This window comes from Mytilus trossulus, chromosome 1, assembly GCF_036588685.1.
Source record: "Mytilus trossulus isolate FHL-02 chromosome 1, PNRI_Mtr1.1.1.hap1, whole genome shotgun sequence".
NCBI classification, from domain to species: domain Eukaryota; kingdom Metazoa; phylum Mollusca; class Bivalvia; order Mytilida; family Mytilidae; genus Mytilus; species Mytilus trossulus.
Genome location: NC_086373.1, coordinates 39,762,167 through 39,784,837, shown reverse-complemented (window position 1 = coordinate 39,784,837; position 22,671 = coordinate 39,762,167). Strand labels below are relative to the sequence as shown.

The 22,671-nt window shown below is 30.9% G+C and overlaps 1 protein-coding gene across 1 annotated transcript; it reads left to right on the top strand.

Moving 5' to 3' along the window:
• The first annotated feature begins 63 nt into the window (after nt 1–63).
• On the top strand, nt 64–21,997 carry LOC134724433 (guanine nucleotide-binding protein-like 3 homolog). Its single transcript, XM_063587460.1, has 17 exons — nt 64–216; nt 3,418–3,473; nt 5,636–5,690; nt 6,012–6,094; nt 6,791–6,919; nt 7,378–7,467; nt 8,453–8,588; nt 9,316–9,419; nt 9,917–10,061; nt 11,947–12,034; nt 13,048–13,159; nt 13,935–14,000; nt 17,574–17,716; nt 18,732–18,868; nt 19,609–19,802; nt 21,029–21,230; nt 21,859–21,997. Exons 1-17 carry the CDS (start codon nt 198–200, stop codon nt 21,957–21,959), a joined length of 1,860 nt encoding a protein of 619 aa, XP_063443530.1. The 5' UTR covers nt 64–197; the 3' UTR covers nt 21,960–21,997.
• Nucleotides 21,998–22,671: the final 674 nt, after the last annotated feature.

The following is a 22,671-nucleotide window of genomic DNA, read 5'->3' as shown; positions in this document are numbered from 1 at the left end:
GATTTTATCATTACTGATCATAATCAAGGACTTATATAGACTTCTATATACGTCCCTGTCATAATACTGTGTTGACAGCTAAAAATTCCGTTTCTAAAAAACCGGTATCGACTCTAATAATAGTGATGTTTTAATGATTTCCTGTTTTGATTTTGTCAACACGTGCACGATAGTTTTGTTGAAATTCATATGAAAACATGAGCAAGAAACAGCTGAGTAAGTGAAACAATATTGTGTATTGGAAATATGTTCAATTTTTCTAAATAAAATACATGAATTTATATAGAATATCTGGTTAAACTTAAAATATCTTACAAGTATTAAGGTTCATCATAACAAATGGACAAATATGGCCGTATTTTTACCTTTAAAAACTACTCTGTGTACAGACTTACCTGTGCTGTTTGAAAAGTTTTAATGCCTAGCATCCACTAGATATATAAAAGTTAAATGCATTTTGTGTTTAAGAAAGATAAAATCTTTCTTGGTTTTTGCTGGGCATTTTTTTTCCTTTCTTCAGAAGGTGCAAAAATAAACAAACACCTGCATTACTTTGATACTGTCCACTCACTGACTCAGATAAACTCTTTAACTCACCTATAGTTGTGAAGATACCTGGTGTCCAGGTCAATTAAGGACAATGAAAACAATACAAACCGGTTTTTTACCTGAGGGAGCATCTCATAGTTGTTCCACAACTTAGTCAATTTTCACACCATTTGCATGAAGGAAAAAAAATGCCTATCAAAATCCAAAAGAGATTTTATCTTTCTGAAACACAAAATGGATTTAACTTTTTTATATCTAGTTGATGCTAGGCATTAAAACTTTTCCAACTTTACAGGTAAGTCTGTACTCAGAGTAATTTTTGGCATGTAAATACAGCCATAATTGTCCGTTTGTTATGATGAACCTTAAACATGGTAAAAAGTTATCTACTCTTTACTTTCACAGCCATAGCTAGAAGTGCAAATAATTATCATGATTATGACGTTTCAAAAGGCTATTTTATTTTTTTATCTGTGACGCCTCACTACGACACCTATTGTGGTGCAATGTTTACTGACCCTCTAGTCTTAGTCTGTTACTGTTAGTCACGAGTCCAGACCAATAAATTATAGAATAAGGCAATAGACCACTTTCGATTTCATCCGTCACCGGAAATGTGGTTGGAAAATTATAATTCTATATTGTACGAATTATTCAGCAAATTAAATTCTGAAAATAGACAACCAACACTGCTGTCATTAGGGAATTGTCAGTAAGTAGCTATAGAGCAACCATTATTTCTAGTTTATCCTGCACAAAAACGATCACTTAGACGCTTGATGAACGTAAATAGTGCAGGGATACAGGCGAGCCCCTCTATCTGATAAATGACGTCATAAAGGCGTGCATAATTGACGAGTTTTTGCCGGTGATGGATGAACTCGAAAGTGGTCTATTATCAGACTATTATATTAAAAATACATATTTATTGTATGTTTGTTTGCTCTTCTCAAACTCATCATTTAAGCCAAAAAATAGGTACAATGTACTTTAGGTAGGTACAGTTGTAAATTATTTTATTGTAATAAGTAATTTATACTGATTTGTCAAGATGACAGATTTCTGTCTACAATATTCTATTCAGACTAGTACTGTTGCCACTTATAATCACTGAATGCACATCTACTGTACATCATGTACATATGGGTTTTTTTGCTGCAATTGTAACTAATATTGCATGATATTAAAACATTAATACCTTTTGGGATTCTGAGTTCAAGCCATTTCTTATTTTGCCACTTATCATTATAATTTACAACAGAATTTATTTTGTTTCATTAAAGTTACATTAGAGTTACATTGTAGAAATAAATAACGTTGTCTATGAACCATGTTACCACAACAAAGTTTCTGCAAAACTGAGGTAAAAGATACCAAAGGGGCATTCAACTCACAAGTCAAAAATGCACTTCTGAAGTTATGATACATACATTTACTGTGTTCCAGCTAGGATTTCAAAAGGGCAGGGTGCCAATCCTGAAAAGGGCATTTAACTACGTTATGATAATATGAAAAGGGCATATTTTAATAAAAGATGTTAATCAAACATTGTGTTTATTCGTTGAAACACAGGTTATACAAGAACAACATCATTACATGTAGCTCATATAGAACTCTATCTTTCAACCGTTAAGGCTGAAAAACTTGTCAATCAGCTTGCCTACACAAGTTTTTTTATCATTGCATGGCACAGTTGAACTTTATATGCAGTATGTTTTGAAAGGTGACCTGTTTCATACTGTTTCTATGGTCTGCCACATTTTACCAGTTTCACCTTTCTACCCCTGCTGTGCTTAATGGCAATACAGCACAAAACAGCTGTGCTCAGTAAATTGCACAACTTTAGGATATATAGCAACAGTGAAAAATTGCATCAAAAGTAAAGAATACAGAAAAAGATGACCAAGGCACCCTACCAACACTGCTACTAAGACCCTCTTTAACTTTTCCCATAACTCAAAATAAATACCTAAACATATATATTCTTAAGCAAGAAGTATGAAGACATATTTTAGAATATGTAAATGGGTTACTCAATGATAGGAAAAAAATCAGATTGAGTCATCTTTCTTTATTCCGGTGTGCTCCTTCTTTGGAGGATTATAAACAGCACGTAAATATGATGTAAATATGATCACAATATGGCGGCCGATTTTGTTATTTTGTATCAAAAATGAAGGCAGTCAATGACAAATACGTCTGATTTTTTGTTTTTTTCATGTAAAACAATGTCTTCAACGAGTTTATTATGGTTTTCAACTTTCTGTCATTACGTTTCCTCCATGAAACTACGGCAAACATCGCAAATTGTGCCCAAGTTGTACGCACATTTCTTCAAAGATAATTGCAGACTGACCGATTCTATTTGAATGAATTAATGTTGATGATCACTAATGACCCACCCGATGAACGGATTACCTATAACAACAGATTATGACACCAGTTGTAACCGTTGATTACCTTGGGGTCGTAAACAAAGTCAAACTTTTCCCCAGGTAAAATTTAGAAATTAGCGTATCATATCAATTATATACGAACAAATTAATATGCAATCGATCTTCAAAAAAGGCAGGGCGCCCTGGAAACTGTGAAAAGGGCACAGGGCGCCACTCGGAAAAGGGCGGGCGCCGCGCCCTCTGAAAACGGCCTAGCTGGAACACTGCATTTATGTTTGTCCAAGTAAATCCACTTTGACTTGCAATTAAGTTGTGAGGGAAAGAAGAGACAAGTGCATGATGAGGGTGTTTTTTAACATTGACTACCTATGCCTGAGGGTCTTGCCTGGTTGGCTACAGGTAAATGTAGGGTTCCAGTCAATAAAAGACATAAATGGGCATATGTTAATGTTACTTTCTTTATCATTTTCAGACAGGAGAAGTAGCAAAAGACAGTCTGCAAAACATAGATATAAGATTTTAAAGAAGGTAAGCAATAATGTAATGGTTTAAACCTGTGTGATATTTAAGATTATCGGTAATTTGTATATTTTTCCTTTGATGTGTACTCGCTGATAATGTCAGTATCAGTGGACTGGCTGTGATATGAAAATTATTGGGTTAGTACGCCAATGACATGCGCGAATGCAACGCGTAAGGATCTACTTTCCCCTTTCATTCACAAAATTGCACATATTTTTTTCGCAGAAACGCACGGTATTTTTGGCGAATAAAACACTTGACATCGATTGAAACGATTGTTGTGAAAATGTGAACATAAAATGCATGAAAAAAAAGACTTAAAAAAAAAGAATTTTTGATGTATATAAAGTACAACTAACATACCATACCGTCCATGATTCAAATCTGAGTTTTTAGTCATTCAATACCCTGGTGCTGTTCCAAGTAGTTTTCGTTTTCTTGAGAAGTATTTGTTTTACCTGTTCAGTCACTATAAAGTGTTACAATTCATATTTAAACGCAACACATAAATAGTGACAAAAAAGGTACCGCTAGTCTATCACATCAGAGAAGCTAGGGAAAAAATGAAATTAAGCATTTTCGACATTTTTTTTATACACAATTTTTTTTTTTTTTTTTTTTTTTTTTTTTTTTTTTCGATAACACAATTTTAATATATGTCGTATCATTGTCAATTTAACAGATATGCATAGAACAAAGAACAAAAAAGTGAACCGTAATCTTCATGTATGCGGATCTAGGATAAATTTTTAAAAAGGGGGGTATAACCGGGGCACCAAACTATTAAAGTCTGCTTTGACCAGAATTGTAGCCTTTATAAGGGGTGACTGTGACCGGGGTCGCCTTCCTCTAAATTCGCTTCTGAAATTAAAGGTAACCGCAGGGCCTTTAAACTCGTAAGTTTCATATTACTGGTCCGTGTTGATAAATAAATAAACACGACTTTGAAAAAGCAAGAATTGTTAGCTTAAAATTTAGTGACGTCTATTAAAATGTTTGAAATAATTATGAAGTCGACAGGAAATGAGCATATTCATATAATTTACAGTCAGCTTACGTTGCCGCGGGGAAACGGGGGAGGGGGAGGGGCTCATGTATAAATGTCTCCTCACAGTGCGCTCTTAAAATCGTTTTCTGTAATTTTATCTACTAAACTAAGTAAAATATAATTAAAACTTTGAACTCATAATGATGTCAGATCGATGAAAAATCTGCTGCATTCTTATTTCTGACTATCACTATAATGATGCTTTGTGAAAAATAAAGAAACTTGACTTACCGGTATGCTACCAATATATTTGCCATTGTTAGTGTCATGTCCAAAGCAGAATATTAATGAAACGCATGCAATAATTCCTTTTCAATACTTTGTGCAAGAGAACGCCATGTTTACTGCACTGTGACAAAATTTCAAATGACGTAATGCAGCCAGTGACGTCAAGTGTGATTCACCGTGCTTCGACGCGAAAAAGAAGTTCGTTTGTTATTTTCTCCATTATTGTAGTGTTTTTTTTATATTTTAATTTTTTAAATTACCGATAAACAGAATAAAGGACGGGCGAGCCTGATATTTTTTGTAATAAAGTCAGTATCAAAATCAAAAAGTCCTTTATTCTATATTTATTGTGTTTTGAAGTAAACCATATCCATGATTTTCCTTCACCTCATTTGTATATGTTGCAGATTCAAAATGTTTGTATCTGAATAATGATTGAAATAGAATATGTGAATATATATAGCATATACTGACTTTGGCATTGTTTCTCTATAGAACTCAGTTGTCACTAAGAAATTATACATTGTAAGTCTTGGATACATCAGATAAAAAAAAGTTGGTGATACCCTGAGCTCTAGTACATATTTTGTCTTATTCCTTAACTTCAGGACAAGGAAGGTACTGTATTACAGAGTTTTAAACACTGCTTTCTTGTATACATGTATTTGTTACATTTAAAAAAAAAATTATTTTTCCAAATAAGTAGCTGTTTCCTCAATGAAAAAAGACAGTGCTAGTACATGTTTATAAAATCATATGTGACAATCACTGTACAACAACAACAAAAAAGTGTACTACCATGTGTACAAACTAAAATCTACATCTTCAGTGCATGTTTATACATGTATGTGTATATGTTGATAATTATGAATATATTTGATGTCTTTTTCAGATCAGTCAACATAATAAGAAAGAAAAGAAAGCAAAGAGAAAAAATCCAATCAGTAGTAAGGATTAACAAAAGAATATGTTGTAAAAGGAATGAAAATAGAATCAGGACACTTGAATAATTTTTAATCAGAAATAAAAATAATATGTTTTAGATATTCATATTTAACATGCACTTTTCTATTCTATCTCCATCACTTTGATAAATACAAAATATGAATTTGAATTAGATAGGAGATGTGGTATGATTACCTATGAGACAACTATCCACCAAAGTTCAGATGAAAGGGAATCTTTTAGGGGATGTGACATAAATCAGCAATTACAGGTCAATATACAGTATAAATCAGACTGTGATTAACCACATTCATTGATTTTAGACAAGAAGAAAGATCCCGGAATACCGAACAGTTTACCATTCAAAGAAGGGATTTTACGTGAAGCTGAAGAAAGAAAAAGAAGGGTAAGTACAAAGTATAGTTGTATATAAAATTATACATGTTGACGTTTCTGAGACAAAATCACTGAGTAATAATATATGGTGATGCTGTCATTAAATTAATGTCAATGCTTGAAACATGCATGAGTAGAGAGAATCTTAAATATTTAAACAACTGAAATCAGCAATTTCAGAAAACAATTGAAGCAGCAGTGGAGGTTTTATCAAGTGTTGCCCTTTTCGGTCTGTACATGGGACTCAAAATTAATTTCTATGCTCTAACTTTAAATTTCCTCAACCAAATATTATCAAACTTATACACAATGCTTTTTACCACAAAAGTTAGAATAAGTGTGAATTTGGGTGTGGTCACTATAACTGTTCTATAATTAAGCCCCATTAACAAATATAAAAATTGCTGAATTTTCCGTTTCCCTTCTCTTACTTCAATTTCCTTCAACCAAATGTTTTGAAACTTATACACAATGCTTATAACCACAACACTTAGATCAAGTTCATATTAGGGTAGTGTACATCACATGTACAGTTCTCATGTTATGTCCCTTTATAATTATATGCAAGTCATTTGCAAGTTGGGGTATCATCTACATCCCATTGATACATATCCCAATTATTTTTCATAGAGCTGATAGAAACTACTTTTGAATAGATAGAAAACAATACAAAGTGTAACATAAAATATTTCTATTATATATGTAGACAGAAGAAGAAAGAGAAAAACTGAAAGAAAAGAGAAAAAGGGATAGAGAATATTTGAAAATGAAGAAACGAAATTTAGATGGAATGGTAAAAGATGCTCAAAGAAAAACCACTGAATTTGAAAGAAAGGTAGGAATTGCAAGTACTGAAATGATAATAATGTTTTGTGATTTTTTTTAAAGTAGATATTTGAGAGACTGAAAATATTACAATTTCACACAAATAATGTGCACAGTAAAAGAAGCAGGAATTAACCAATAAGCTCTCTTGGCAAGTGAATTTATGTTTTCATTAGAAAGAATTCATTTCAATATCAAAATCCAAGAAAAACTATTCTTTATTTAAAATAGAACTTTTCAAAGGAGGAATCAATTACAAGTTTAAATTGAACTTCCGTTGGCTCACTTCTTCAATGGTAACAAGAGGGAAAGATGTTTGATTGATTTGTCCATACAAGTTTTAAGGTTTTAACCTTTTCAATTCTGGTTTTATGAAGCTTTAGGACATTGGAGACTTAAAAACCATTTTTTTTTATAAAAAGGGATTAAAATATTCTACTTACATATGTATATAACTTTATTTTCTAGCAAGAAAAGAAGTCCGGAGAAGAGTCACATACTAGTAGTAATGGTGCTGTAGAAATATCCCTGAAGACATTCTATAAAGAATTTAAAAAGGTCTGACAAAGTGTATTTTAGAAACGAAAAATGTCTTATAATATATATTAATATAGAAATAAGAAGGTGTGGTATGATTGCCAATCAAACAACTCTTCACCAGAGACATAAGGACATAAAATTTAACAGCTATAGGTCACTGTACAGTCATCAATACACCATACCACATAGTCAGTTATAAAAGGCTGGAAAATGCCAAACGTAAACTTTGACATCATAATTTAAAAGATTTAATGTCACAATTCAAAAGTGATTGTTTCTTGACGTCAAAAGGTGAGTCAGAGTCAATCTAAGGTCATTTGGAGGCAAGATACAGCTAAATACCAAAAGTGTAAAAAGGTTTATTCAACCTAGAAAACTAACCACCTATTTTATGTACAAAACTAATATGACACAGTTACAAATGACATCCAATGAGTTACAGGCTCCTGTCTTTTAGCACATACTAAATGTAATGGGGTTAAACAATTTTACAGATGTTTTAATGTTAACGAATTCAACTGAACATTTAGATTTATTTTGAAACCTAAAATACAAAACATCAACCATGCTATTCTAATTCAAAGTCTACTTAAACTTTGACTATTTATATTACCTGTTCATACTTTTTCTTTATAAAAATCAAATTAATTCTGATGCAAATGATTTTAGTATCATGTTTTAATATAAGGGGTACATTGTATAAGGGAAGTAACCCTGGATTAAATTGATGTTATAAAACTTTCAGTTTACTTTACAAATGGATAGCTATATTCATGAGAAAAAAAACATCTACCAAAACACTTTTTCACAAGAACAGTTAAATGTTTTGTTTATGAATTTGTCTTTATTATATAACATTTATTGAAATCAATACTAATTTAAAATTATTCAATAATTTATGTTAATGAAGTTCAATATAAATGAAATGCAAAGTAATTGATATAAAATTGTTTGAAATAAACATATTAATTTAGCATATTTCTAAAAAAATCTTTGTTTTAAGGTTGTAGATGCTGCAGATGTAATTCTTGAAATTCTGGATGCAAGGGATCCCCTTGGTAGCAGGTGTACACAAATGGAGGAAGCCATATTGGAAAGTGGCACAAATAAACGTTTAGTCCTTATATTAAATAAAATAGGTATGTCAAGTTTGATTATTACCTTTTGTCCTATGTTTCTAATGCCTCTTTCACACATACATTTAAATCCAATTGAATTCACATCAAATGCGAATCAAATTTCGCTAATCGCATTCACACACTCTTCTTTTTAAATTCAAATTGGTTCGAATTAGCTAACTCGAATTATCAAATTCGCATTAGAAACACGCTTTTGTTAATGTGAATTAAAAGTCAACGTCGTTTGGACAGTTTAGCGGATTTGACACGCATTGCAATTCGAATTTGAGTTAACATTAGGAAGTAAACATTTTGATTGCGAATTACACTAATTCGAATTAGTTAATGTGAATGGAATTTGAATTAGATAATGTGAATGGAATTCGAATTACTTGTGAACTCAGCATAATATTTCTTAGATTAAGATGCAGTTATATGCCTTTTCTACTTAATTTACATTAAAATCAATGAGGTAAAAAGAATAACTATAAATATTCCACCAGTGATGGACAACACATTAATTCACAAATGTGCACATTGATAAATACTACAAAAATATAAATTATTGCATACTTTTATTTTACTGTTAATCAATGGACAAAAAGTGAAACTGATTAATTTGGTTTTTGAAAGTGCTGACTAAATATACTTTAAATTTTAATTAATGACATACTAATCTTGTGACTTTTCTTTTTAAAAATGAATATTAAAATTTTCAATGGACAGTTTTATTATTTTTCTATTGTAGACTTAGTACCAAGAGAAAATGTTGAAGAATGGCTGAAACATTTGAGAAATGAGTTCCCAACACTTGCATTCAAGGCTTCTACACAAACTCAGAACACAAATCTTGTAAGTTGTATAACTCAGCTGAGGAGAGAATGTATTTGTAACTTTAGAAAGCAAAAATACACTCAGCTCATCAAAGTGTTTATTATGTATGTTATGTTTACTTCAACAGTGCTTGAAAGAAGGCCATATAAGTTTATATTGATGAATATTATCTTGGAAATAATCTGATTATCTGTTAGTTAACTTGCATTGGAATAAAGTGAATGGATATTGTCTGCCATTTAATTTCTTTCGTAGCTGTAGCACATGAAAATTATTAATATTTAGCTGCTATGTGCTATTAATAATTGCTTTAAATATCTGTATGAGCAATTCAAATTTAGAAGATGCCAACAACGTAATAAAAAATCATAAATGTGAATCTACTGATTTCACAACAGAAAATAAGAATTTCACATATCAAGATAATTGTCTATAGTATACAGCTTTTAAATTACAAAAAGTCTGATAAATGAATGAATGTATAATCCGTTTAAAAAACAAACATTTTATTTTAGAGTAGAGCAAAAGTTCCTTTACAAATGGCAAGTGATGATCTTTTGAAGTCTAGTCATTGTTTAGGGGCAGACATGTTGATGAAGTTACTGGGAAATTATTGCCGGAATAAAGATATCAAATCTGCTATACGTGTTGGTGTAGTCGGTAGGTAGAAAATGTCTAATGAAATAAACATATTAAACTAGTGGTATGCCTTAAATAAAAGAAATTAACATAACTGATTTATAATTCTGAATATATATATATATATTATACTGAATTCATAAAAAAAAAATACCAGAAGATGTGCTCTACTATAGATGAGAAAGATGTTTTAGACCAGGGATGGGGTAATCGTAATCTGTAATCGTAATCGATTGTAACTGATTACATTTTTTCCAGTAATCAATAGTAATCTGTAATCAAAGACATTTTTGATTACATGTAATCGTAATATAATCGATTACAGCAAAAATCATGATGTAATCATCAATTACTTTCGATTACATTTCGATTACTTTGGCAAAATAGTTTGATGAAATATAACCTATTTTAAATGAAAACATGTATGTTTTCATCACTTTGAAGTACTGATAAGACTTGAGAGTTTATCAGATGCCTTGATATTTCTATCCATTGTTTTATGCTAACCCAGATCCCATACCATAATTTACTTTATATCTAGCTGTTGAAACAAATGATTTATGTACTTGTCAATAAGTCAACTCCTTGTATATTAAAATAAGACAATAAATTTGAAATCAGAAAATAGATTTAAAATAAGAAATGTGTCTTTAAGTTTAGTTCTGTACTTCCTTAAAGGAGTAAGCTTATTTGTTTTAAATTTCCTAAAAGCATAATTTTCAATAAGATGTAAGCTTAGAAAAGATAAACAGTTGATTTCTTATAATGTTATGATATACATGTATAAAAAGTAAGGAGGTACACAAAATCCTTTTAACAATGAACCAATGCCTTTGCATTGAAATTCTTTTCAAAAAAAGATATACATTTATCCCTATTTGACACTAAAAATATATACTGTTTATAGTTTTATTAGAGAATGAATTGAAATCTTAATAAACTTTCTTGTCTTTTTTAATCAGATGATCAAAGTCTTCTAATCAGTATATAAGACACACACTTTGTTTTTATTTCAATTACTGTTTGTCTAATTAAGAAAGAGATTTATATTATTTTGCCTCAGGTTATAAAATTGTACACCATTGGCAGTTTGATAACCTATAATTAGGGTGGTTATCCAACAAAAGGATTAAATCATGCCTGTCATTATAATTATAAATTGTGATCTTTAAAATTAGCTGAACTAATTAATAATTCTATTTTTGTTTTTTTCTTTAGAGAAAACTTCCAACATTGAAAATAACTATGCTTATATAAACCTGCCTTCAATTAATAAAAACCAAGAAGCATACTTAATTCAATATGAATGTAAGAGTATTGAAAAAATCTTAAACATATACATAAGTGATTGATGGAATGCCAAGTCATTCATGTTCAGAGTCAAAATTTCAATTTTTTTTTAATAATTGTGATCCTCAGTAAGAGATTCCATCTAGATAATAACTGTCAACTTATAATTTGGAAACAATGTTTTAAATGCTGTTTTTTAGGTAAAGTTCTACATTTCCACTATACAAACATTTAGCAACATAATTGTGTTTAACTCTCTATATATTTTTTTTGAATTTTAAGCATCTAATTGACAGTAATCGAAAAGTAATGTAATTACTTTTGATAAAGTAATCGATTGCAATCGATTACATACAAAAATCTGAGTAATCGATTGAACAAAATACCTTCATGTAATCGATTATTAATCGATTACATTTGTCAGTAATCATGCCCATCCCTGTTTTAGACAGTCAGAAACTAAAAACAAATAATGATTTTTTACAGTCTAGTTCAGAAGGTTACTGATACAGAGTTATCTGAAAGAAAAGTGTTTGATTTGATGAAACCCAATTATTGTTTTATATTTTACCTATATTGAATCATTTGAAATACAACTTTATTTTTTATTTTTCAGGCTTCCCTAATACTGGCAAGAGCAGTATTATAAATAGCTTGAAACGTGCCAAAGCCTGTAATGTTGGATCCATGCCAGGAATGACAAGGTATCAGATCTATTAGCTTACTAAATGCTTTCAATATAAAAAAAATTTAAACATACAGTATCACATTTTGCACTAGCTGTTCATAAATGTTCATTCTAATATGACGTCCTTATTACGCTTTGTAAACAAAGCCGTGTTCTAATGAGCATAAAAAATATGTTTGACACATGCGCACGAACTTACTGTGTATATTAACATTATTTCCATCGTTATCCTTTAAAATGTATACATTTAAGCAGCAAGCATGAATTTTTATTAAATATTTTATAAAATAACATACAATTACCTTGCTCATAGTTTTAAAACTTATCAAATATGAAATGTAATGCACAGACTCCTCGGGAAGGAAACAGGAAAAGCCAAACATTTTCACGTAATTTTAGAACCCTTCGACCTATAAAAATACTGTATTTGTCCTATTAGAATCGAAATAATTCCTTCATGTCATGCTCTATGCTAATTTTAACATGGGTAGGCATTATATTTGACCACATTTTACACCTTGCTAACGCTCAGTGTAAAATATCGACAAATATAATGCCTACCCATGTTAAAATGAGCATAGAGCATGACATGAAGGAATTATTTCTTAGTTAAAAAAAATCTTAAGAGACTAGTAGTACTAGTTCAACATAATTAAGGTAAATGTATGTGCACTTTTCATGTCTGTTAGACTACTACTTCTAGTTTTCAGATACTGTGGATTCATTTATTTTGGTGTGTATCAATTTTCGTGGATTTAGGAAAACTTACATGTTCATGTATATGTAATTTTCATGGTTAGACCGAAATCATCATACAAGCCTATAATAGAAAATTTGTTATTCGTTTAACGATTAATTTCATGGTTCATCTGTACCCATGAAATCCACAAAAATTGGTATCCCAACAAATAATAGTGAATCCACAGTAATTTGAATCAAATCTTTAAACACAACATTGTTTGCATTCAAACAAAAAGGACAACAATATTTTGAGTTTGATATTTATATTTTTTCTTCATTTTGTTTCAGAACAATGCAAGAAGTACATTTAGACAAACACATCAAACTACTAGACAGTCCTGGTATTGTCATGGCAACAGGGACATCTGACACATCTGTGATATTAAGAAACTGTGTCAAGGTAAGAAGTGTACCAAATACATGAAATTATAATTCATAGGATAGCTGTTCACAAAAATATAAAGTCATCATTATATAAAAAAGAAGATGTGGTATTATTGCCAATGAGATAACTATCCACAAAAGACCAAAATAACTCAAACATTATCAACTATAGGTAACCGTACTACCTTCAACAATGAGCAAAGCCCATACCGTATAGTCAGCTATGAAAGGCCCCGATAAGACAATGTAAAACAATTCAAACTAGAAAACTAACGGCCTTATTTATGTAAAAAAATGAACAAAAAACAAATATGTAACACATAAACATACGACAACCACTGAATTACAGGCTAGTCCATGATTGCTTTATTATCTGTAGTCATCCTGCTGTCAATGGATGTCAATTGCTACCTCTTAAATTTATTTTTTTTAATTTTAATTTGGTGTTTCATCATATTCCTTCTCCTCTGTTGAAATGACAAACAACTTTGAGTACTGTAGATCTTTACTGTTAAATGCTCTTTGGTCTGGTTGTAGTCTCTTTAATTTCCATTTTCAATTTTAACTTGTCTCTGGATAATGAGAAAGTTTCGTTACAAAGTGGACATGTAATCCTGTTATGTCTAATTTAAATGTATGTTTGGTTAATTTATATTGGTAGGTTGCTATATATATGAGATATATACACTGTCTTATATTAACCATACAAAATGTTGTTATAATAAAAACCTAAAGAACATTTCAAATTACAACATTTGTATATGTTTAACATGTATATTTTATTTTTCCAGCTTGAAACCTTGGATGATCCCATCACACCGGTTGAAGCAATATTAAAAAGATGTTCTAAACAACAGGTATGAAGAAAGAGAAATTTAACACATGATATTATTTCAATTATTACTGATAAATTAAAGTCACATTCAGTCAGAAGGTCTTTTTAACAAAAGACATCCTATTATAGTGCGGTGACTGAAGGCAGATTTTTTTGAATTTAATCTCCCCACCGAACACACACCTATATAGTATATCATTGGAAAGAGGAAATCGTGTACTATAATACTATGCCTGTCGTCATGACTTGATATGGTCACTTTTTTTTCAAATTGAGATCAAAGGTCAGATGTAAAAATCTGTGAAAATTTGGGAGGGTTTGAATTTTGACATTTTTTTCTATTTCTAAACTATACCTAAATACAAATGATACTGTTTTGGCTTTATTAAATTTGTTATTATACATTAACCTTATTCATTGAGATTTTTTTTATCAAAAAAGTTCCTAAAACGACGTTTTATAAACAAAATTAAAAAATCAAGTTTTCAACCTATTAAATGTTTTGAGCACCTTAACCTTATGAAAAATTTCAATTTCGGTTAAAGAATCAAGTGTCATGCAGGGCAATACTTTAAAATTATTTTTTAAACTATCGTTTTGGTTGAGGTATCAAACCAAAGCAATATAACTCTTCAATCAAATATGACCTCAAACTAAATTTGCGGATACTTCAGGTTTTTTATAGACTACTCATTGTTTTTGGTTGTTTTTCACAATTAATACTGCTTCCATAGTATAATCTGTTGTTGTGTATTTAACTCTGGTAAATATCTTTTATATTATAGGTTTTGTACCTATATCCCCCTTTTTTTCCTTGCAACGTACCACAAACTTTAAAAGTATTCCATATCAGAAAAAGAAGATGTGATATGATTGCAAATGAGACAATTACATGTAACTCTCCAAATGAGACCAAATGAGACATAGATTAACAATTATAGGTCACGTACGGACTTCAACAATGAGTAAAAGTTATACTGCATAGTCTTCAATTCCCGAAATGAATAATGTAAAACAAACGAAAAATCTATCGACTTGATAAATATACAAAATAAATAAGAAAGAAACAAATATAGTTTATAGAAACAAACGACAAACACTGCATTACCGTCTCGTGACTTGAAACAGACACATACAGATTGTGGCGGGGTTTATAACTTTTTGAAGGGCGCGCCAAAACTCCCAAAACCTGGGGCCTGGGACCGTGTGTACCATCCAAACAGCTTTTTACCTAATCAACCGTCATCCTCATCATCTTCTTTTTCATCAACCGTCACAAGACATGTTTTAATATTTCTACACATTTCACTTATGGCCACAGGTCTGCACATGAAAGGTTCTGCTCAAAGCAAACACCTTATTTTGAGTTTTTCTTTACAAGTACAGACAAGGTATTGTAGGAAATCCGAAGACATTTGTTCCTAAAAAAATAACAGATTCAAACCATCCCTATTAATTCATCCAAAATTTAACAGAGCTCTAAAGGGGTTTTTGGAAAGTGCGATGGCATCCATATGCTTGTCTGCAAAGATGCTGGGGAAACATTATCCGAGACGAACACACTATCTTGAATTCGCTCAATTTCATGGTTGACAACACATTAGATGGCGCACTAGCGTCGCACTTCATTTTTAGAAGCATAAAATCCACTGGCATTCAAATTTTCAACAAGGTGTTTTAAACAAAACTCATGGTACATTTGTAATGCCAATCCTAAATGAAAAGGAGGGGGGGAAAGGCCACACAAACGACTGACTCAACTGTTGATTAGCATTTACGCAATTTCTCTGGTGCCATTTCCCGAGAATAGTCTTGGCTGTATGCAATTTCATCGAGTAAGCATAAAATGAATTGCAATAAATACGAAGGCATTGGATGAATTGAAGAAGGAAGAGACAATTCATCCGAAGTTGGGTATTCTTCTGTAGAGTCTCGCGATGTCTTTTCTAAGCATACTTGCAGCGGAATGAAACGGCTGTCCGTGTTTGTATCTATTACAGTTGACATTGAGATTCCGAGGTCAGTTTTCAATTGACTAGCAGCTGATATGGCATCTCAAATAGTTTTTTTGCTACTAGATATTGTTATATTTGCCTTGAACTTGTTGAAATTGTTTGACAACTGAATTTCCATAAAAATCAAATGATAAAATTGAGAAAGGAAATGGTGAATGTCAAAGCGACAACAACCCGACCATAGAGCAGACAACAGCCGAAATGAGTTTAGACTACATTTTACAAGTAGATTATTTTGAATCTGAATCAGCAGGAAGGAAAGATCTATATTTATCAAGTAACGGTGTCATGGGAATTACCATTAAATTGTTTTCAAAAGCCAACATTTTTTTTAGTAAAAGCAGTATCGTGATCTGAGATATCTTCTTCCACGGGTTTGGATTTTTTTTTCGTTATTAGCAAATAATTTGTAATGCAACTAAAATGACAGTGCTTGGAATTTAAAAGATGGACGGGAACCTGTTTTAACTTTAACCTTATTTGACACGTATAAAACATTCTTAATACGCTCATCTGATTCAAATTTCAGTGGATTTTTTTAAGCACGTCTGCATAAAATTTAACGACTTTTTTGTCTTTTCTTTGGACTTAATGGAGCAAGTTGCAACGTAATTAATATATCACGGAATATTTACTGAAACTATCCGTCAATTATTTTGATTTTACAATAAGACTTTTCTGACAAAGTATATTTGATGTTTTATAACAAAAAAACATAGAATATAAACATATTCAAACAACGTGTGTGGCATATATCAGTGTTCAATAATGAAAATATGTGTATATAATAAATAAAAAGGTATAAATTCCATGTATCAGTTGAGAGCAAATTATTGACTAATACACAAAATGTGACGGAAGGCAAGTGATTCAGTTCCGTGTTGAAATTGAAGTTTTCCTCTCATTCTTATTCCATTGATTTCTGAAGGTTTCTTTCATATTTTGGTTCCGAAATTTTTATCACTTATTAGTTTTATGAATTACTATATGCTAAAAATATAATGGGATAATCTTCATAACTACTATGAAGAAGAAACTGAAGTTTGTGTCTAAATTTGCAATTAAAATTACCTCAATTTTAAACAGTCCAAACTTCGCAAATTTTATAGATTAGAAGAAAATAAAATACAGAATAGAATATTTTGACATATAAATATAGCTCCAGGAAAAACTATTTCAATTAAATTTAAGCAAACATACACAATTTTTCATTTTGAAAAAGGGGGGTTGAAACTCTCCAATATACTGCTAGTCATTAAAACGACTTTTTAGAAAAATGTGACCGTACGAAATTTTGACGACAGGGCAAAAACGAAAGAAGACATATTTGTCTTTAAGTTAAGACCATTTTTAGCCGTGTGTTATTTGGGGAGATTAAACTCGCGATCTAGACGTCTTTTTACACTTCTGTCACCGCACTATTAGTCTAACATAGAATATTGCTGGTCCATAATCCATCATATTGATCATTATTTACCTTTTTCATCAGTTTGTACACAGTGTTAATATATATATATGTATTATGTGCATTTTAAATGCTAATATTTTTTTATGTAAATATGAAAATTTGATATTTTCAGATGATTTTACATTATAATATTCCTGATTATAAAGATATAGACGAGTTTTTAGCTCTCCTGGCGAGAAGGATGGGGAGATTAAGGAAAGGAGGGATCCCAGATAAAAACAAAGCTGCTAGATCTATTATACAAGATTGGACATGGTAAGAATAAGGATATAATTATAAGCAATTATTGATGTTTTGATATATAGAACATAATATTTATTATTTGAAATCCAAATCTTTTGCATTGGAAGTAAATCTGTGTGTAACTAAGAATTTTTTTGTTTTCTGTTGAGTTTCTTTTTATGTAGGAATATTATGTACCACCTACGATAGTAGAGGGGCATTATGTTTTCTGGTCTGTGCCTCTGTTTGTTCATCCGTCTGTTCGTGCGCTTCAGGTTAAAGTTTTTGGTCAAGGTTTTTTTAAAAACTTTTTTATTAATTGTAAAAGTAGTAAGCACATGTTGGTAGAGTCATTAGGTCCAGCCTAAGCTATCATGGACGATTCAGAGATTGATTCATATGTGAAAGCTAATGAGAAAAAAGATGAGGAAATGGACATGTTCCCTATGAGTGCCAGTGGGGCATCCGTGTACTTGGGACAAATTATTGTTTTTATGGTTTTTTTTAAAAGAGATACCTTCAGATATTTTAGGTCAAGTAATATCAAAATAACACTTAAATACTGTGTATTTAAAATTTTTGCAATGTTTGATATTATGACTTTTACAAATTGATTTTAGTATCAATTAGAACTTACATTTATAAATCTACACTAGACCAAAACATTATTTGTTTACAGCAAAATTGATAAAATTATATTAATAAATATAATTTTTGCTGTTGAAAATCAAAATAAATGTGCTCATAGTAGTTTCTTACTCTACAATGTATAGTTTTGTTAATATGGCTTACCTAAGCTGTTGCAATCTTGTTAGATGTAAAAGTTCATACAGAAAAGTAACTCAAAATTGACCTCAGCTCATGTCACATGTGAAGTGCTCTATGAAAATTTCATTTTAAAAAATTAAACCTTTGAGCTGTTTGCAAAGTCAGACCTTCAAGTTTACATTTTTTGTTTTGAATAAGTTGTCATATGAATAAAATAACTGGGGAAAAGAAAAAGCATCCATATTATAAAGTATCTTAAAATACATCTATTATATTTCAGTGGTAAAATAAAATATTTCACACATCCTCCTGAACAACATACACTACCAACACACGTGAGTGCATCCCTTGTGACACAGATGGGCAAAGAATTCAGTATAGATGATCTGATAGAGGTGGAACAGAAAACATTACAAGGTAATGATAATATTTACAAGAACAGATTGAATAGTGTCAATTTCAGATTGTGCTTTAAAATTGTCTTTTTATGCCTCACCTACAATAGTAGAGGGGCATTATGTTTTCTGGTCTGTGCGTCCGTCTGTTCGTTCGTCTGTCCGTTGGTTCATCCGTCTGTTCCGCTTCAGGTTAAAGTTTTTGGTCAAGGTAGTTTTTGATGAAGTTGAAGTTCAATCAACTTGAAACTTAGTAAACATGTTCCCTTTGATAAGATCATTCTAATTTAAATGCCATATTAGAGGATTTATTCCAATTTCAGGGTCCACTAAACATAGAAAATGATAGTGCGAGTGGGGCATCCGTGTACTGTGGACACATTCTTGTTTGGACTTGGTATATCTTACCATTTGTATAAATTTTATATATTAAAATTGATCACTGTGGAAAACTTTTTCAAAAAGTGTATCAATATTTATGATGTTTAATCTGATATTCTATGTTGGGATAGTCTTTGGCTCTATAATATTATTAAGGAACCCTTTCAACAACTCTTCGATAAGTCTAAATGTTGTGTGTTACCAGGCAAAATGTCTTCCCTCATCAAACAAACTCTCTTTTTAAAGTGGCAAATCAGATTTCCTGCTCTTTATTCAGATATATCCATTTTCTGACCTTAAAATTTGATTCACTGTTAAATTTGTTTTATAAGAGTGACACCAAAATTATGGCATTTACGATATTTTACCATTAATATACAGGCTTGGATTGTAAAAGTAGTAAGCACATGTTAGTAGAGTCATTAGGTCCGGCCAAGGCAATCATGGACGATTCAGAGATTGATTCATATGTGAAAGCTAATGAGAAAAAAGATGAGGAAATGGACAAAGAAGATGACGATAATGACGAAGAATCAGATGAAATGATGGAGAATGAGGAAGATGAAGCAGAAGAGGTGATTATCCTTTTATACCCTGATAGAATTTTATCGCTTCTTTTTATATGACCACAAACATTTTTTTTTAAATTGGTCATATATTGGTATCACTTGGTCGTCATCAGCGTCATCCGAAGACAGATAATTTCTAGATATTTACTTTTGTATAATTAAATAGAAATCAATAAATTTTAACACAATGTTTATAACTACAAAAGGAAGGTTGGGATAGATTTTGGGGGTTATGGTCCCAAAGGTTTAGGAATTAGTTTAGATGTTGCAGACAATATAAGACTGATTCAAAATACAAACTTGTGCATAGTAAAATTATTCTAGCCAATGAAAAACTAGCTGCTGACTACATCTGTGAATGAATAGACTGGCAATGTTTTAAGATGATTTTAGCTGATACTAGGTTTCTGTGATCAATCGTAAAAGTTTTGATTAACATGTCCCCTGACAGTGGGAGATCCTCATTGATTCTGGTAGTAAAGTTGTTATATACTCTGTTGTGGTAAATAGTCATTATGAAGAAAAAAAATCTTATGCAAATGTAAAAATGTAAAAATAACAGCACATTTAAACCTAAACAGACTTTTAGAAGTTACAATTTTACAGTAATAATGTCTTACTTTATCGAAAATCAAATAAACTATTGCTGTATTCAATATTGTTGTGTAAGGCAGTACTGTGGATTCATTTATTTTTGTGGGTATCAATTTTCGTGGATTGAGGAAAACTTGCATATTTGTAGATATTTTATTTCGTTGTTTTGTCAATCTGTGTACACCAAGCCATAGAAAATATGTAATTCGTTTAACATGTAAATTCGTGGTTCACTTGTACCCACCAAACCCATAAAAAATTGGTATCCAACGAATAATAATGAATCCATAGTATCTGCTATATTTCATTTATTTCTGTGGAAGTTATTTTTGCTCTAATCAAACTCATTCTAATAAAATTTGGGGAATGCATACACAAGAAAGATCCTTTCAAATTGTGATTTAAATTTTGAAAGGAAAAAGTCTTCCTATCCAATACAAGTTTAGATTTCCCTCAATAGTAATAGTAAGGCATAGATGGCTTATTAAGGCAGGTTTGGTATTTCAACTGCAATGTGTTGTTTTTGTCTACTTAATTATAAGACTGATGTCTTTGGTGACTGTTAAAACCTCTATTATTCATGTACAACATGCTCATCTGCTATAGATGACTGTTTATAATATTTTTTATATTTTCAGTTAAGAAGAGTAGAAGTAACTCAGGTTGCAGTAAGACGATCATCAAGAAAGGCTGTAGTTACAGCTGCTGCTGCTGCAACAAAGAAATCTAAAAAGTCAAAAACTGAAGAACTTTTAAATGACAGTCTGGATACGATATTACAACAGAATAAGAAACGGAAAGATGATTATAAGAAGATGAAAAAAAATAGGAAGAAAGCAGGTATGCATTTTAGTAAATACTGTGGATTCATCTGTCCCCTTTCTATGATAGAGGCATTATGTTTTCAGTTCTGTGCATTCATGTATGTCTGTCCTTGTACCATATAGAGGGTTATTTTCCCCAAGTGTAAATTTTTGTGATTTTCATCGAATAAGGTATATGAAATATTTTGGCGGTTTCAAAAAAATTTCCCTTCCGAGATTATCAGAAATAATTTTGTTGGTGTAAATACATACACTGAACATTGCTGTTATTGTATAAAAAAGAAGATGTTTAAAGGTAACTGGAAACTGTTTATTATATTTTCTAAATTAGTGTTTTGACTAAACTGTAATAGTGAAAGGGTGCATGGCTTTAGTGTTTGGACAAAATATGGTATCCTACAAAAAAATAAGAAAATATGTCATGCACCCTTTCACTATTACAGCTTAGTCAAAACACTAATTTAGAAAATATAATAAACAGTTTCCAGTTACCTTTAATCAAAACTTAAACCTACTGAAATACAGTTGTTACTGAACATAAAATTTATGAAGGGAACAAAATAGATATAAACACATGTAATAGATGTCACTACTACAACAATTATTTGTAAATGTTAATTCATGTTTTATGTTATTTGTTTCAGATAAAGTATCCAAGGCATTATCTGATACATTAATGGGATCTCTGACGATGGGAACTGGTGAGGACGCTGATGGAGACTATGACTTTAATGTACTGGGATAGTTGTTGGATGTTTTTAAATAAAATGACACTGAAATATATTTTTTCAACTTGGAGCAGCACTATATTTGCAGATTTATTTAGGTTAAAAATACTGCAAATACCTTTACTTGAAAGGGGGAAATAATACAAATTTTCTACCATGTCTACCAATACAAAAAAATATACATCAGGTGCAATTATCACAAAAGTTTTTAAATAAAACTATTAAACTCCTAGCAGGGGTGTAGCTAGATATCCAATAAACCGTAGGCATAAATTGTGTCTGGGGGTATTGGGGCAGCTTAAACAAAAAAGAATGTTGAAAAAATAAACATAATTCTACAATAACATCTGGCTGATCAACTGTCAGTGCAATCGGAAATAGATTTTTTTTAAATATCGATATAACAAATATGGATTGCCCAGCAAAGCCCTTTATAAAGCAGCACAACCTGTTTCTGATTGAACACAATTGATATGTACATCTTTTAATAAAGCAAATAGATGATCCTACATTGTATGTAAATACTGAGACTACTACATAAAAGCACTAACTTTAGGACTACGCATTGACCATTCAACTTTTGATTCTAAATTCTTAACCCTCTCCCAGCCACACAAAAACATACACACACACACAGTCAATTCATCAAAAACAAGTTCTGTTGTGTTCAAACTATCTTACAAAGTTCATGAAATTTAGATTTCCTTACATCCTGTTCTGTAAATGCCT

Bases quoted from the DNA above. Each gene is read 5' to 3' on its own strand.
- LOC134724433 (XM_063587460.1), top strand. The intron at 5,691-6,011 runs GTAAGGATTAAC...CATTGATTTTAG, and splicing joins GAGAAAAAATCCAATCAGTA to ACAAGAAGAAAGATCCCGGA. The intron at 21,231-21,858 runs GTATGCATTTTA...TATTTGTTTCAG, and splicing joins AAAAAATAGGAAGAAAGCAG to ATAAAGTATCCAAGGCATTA.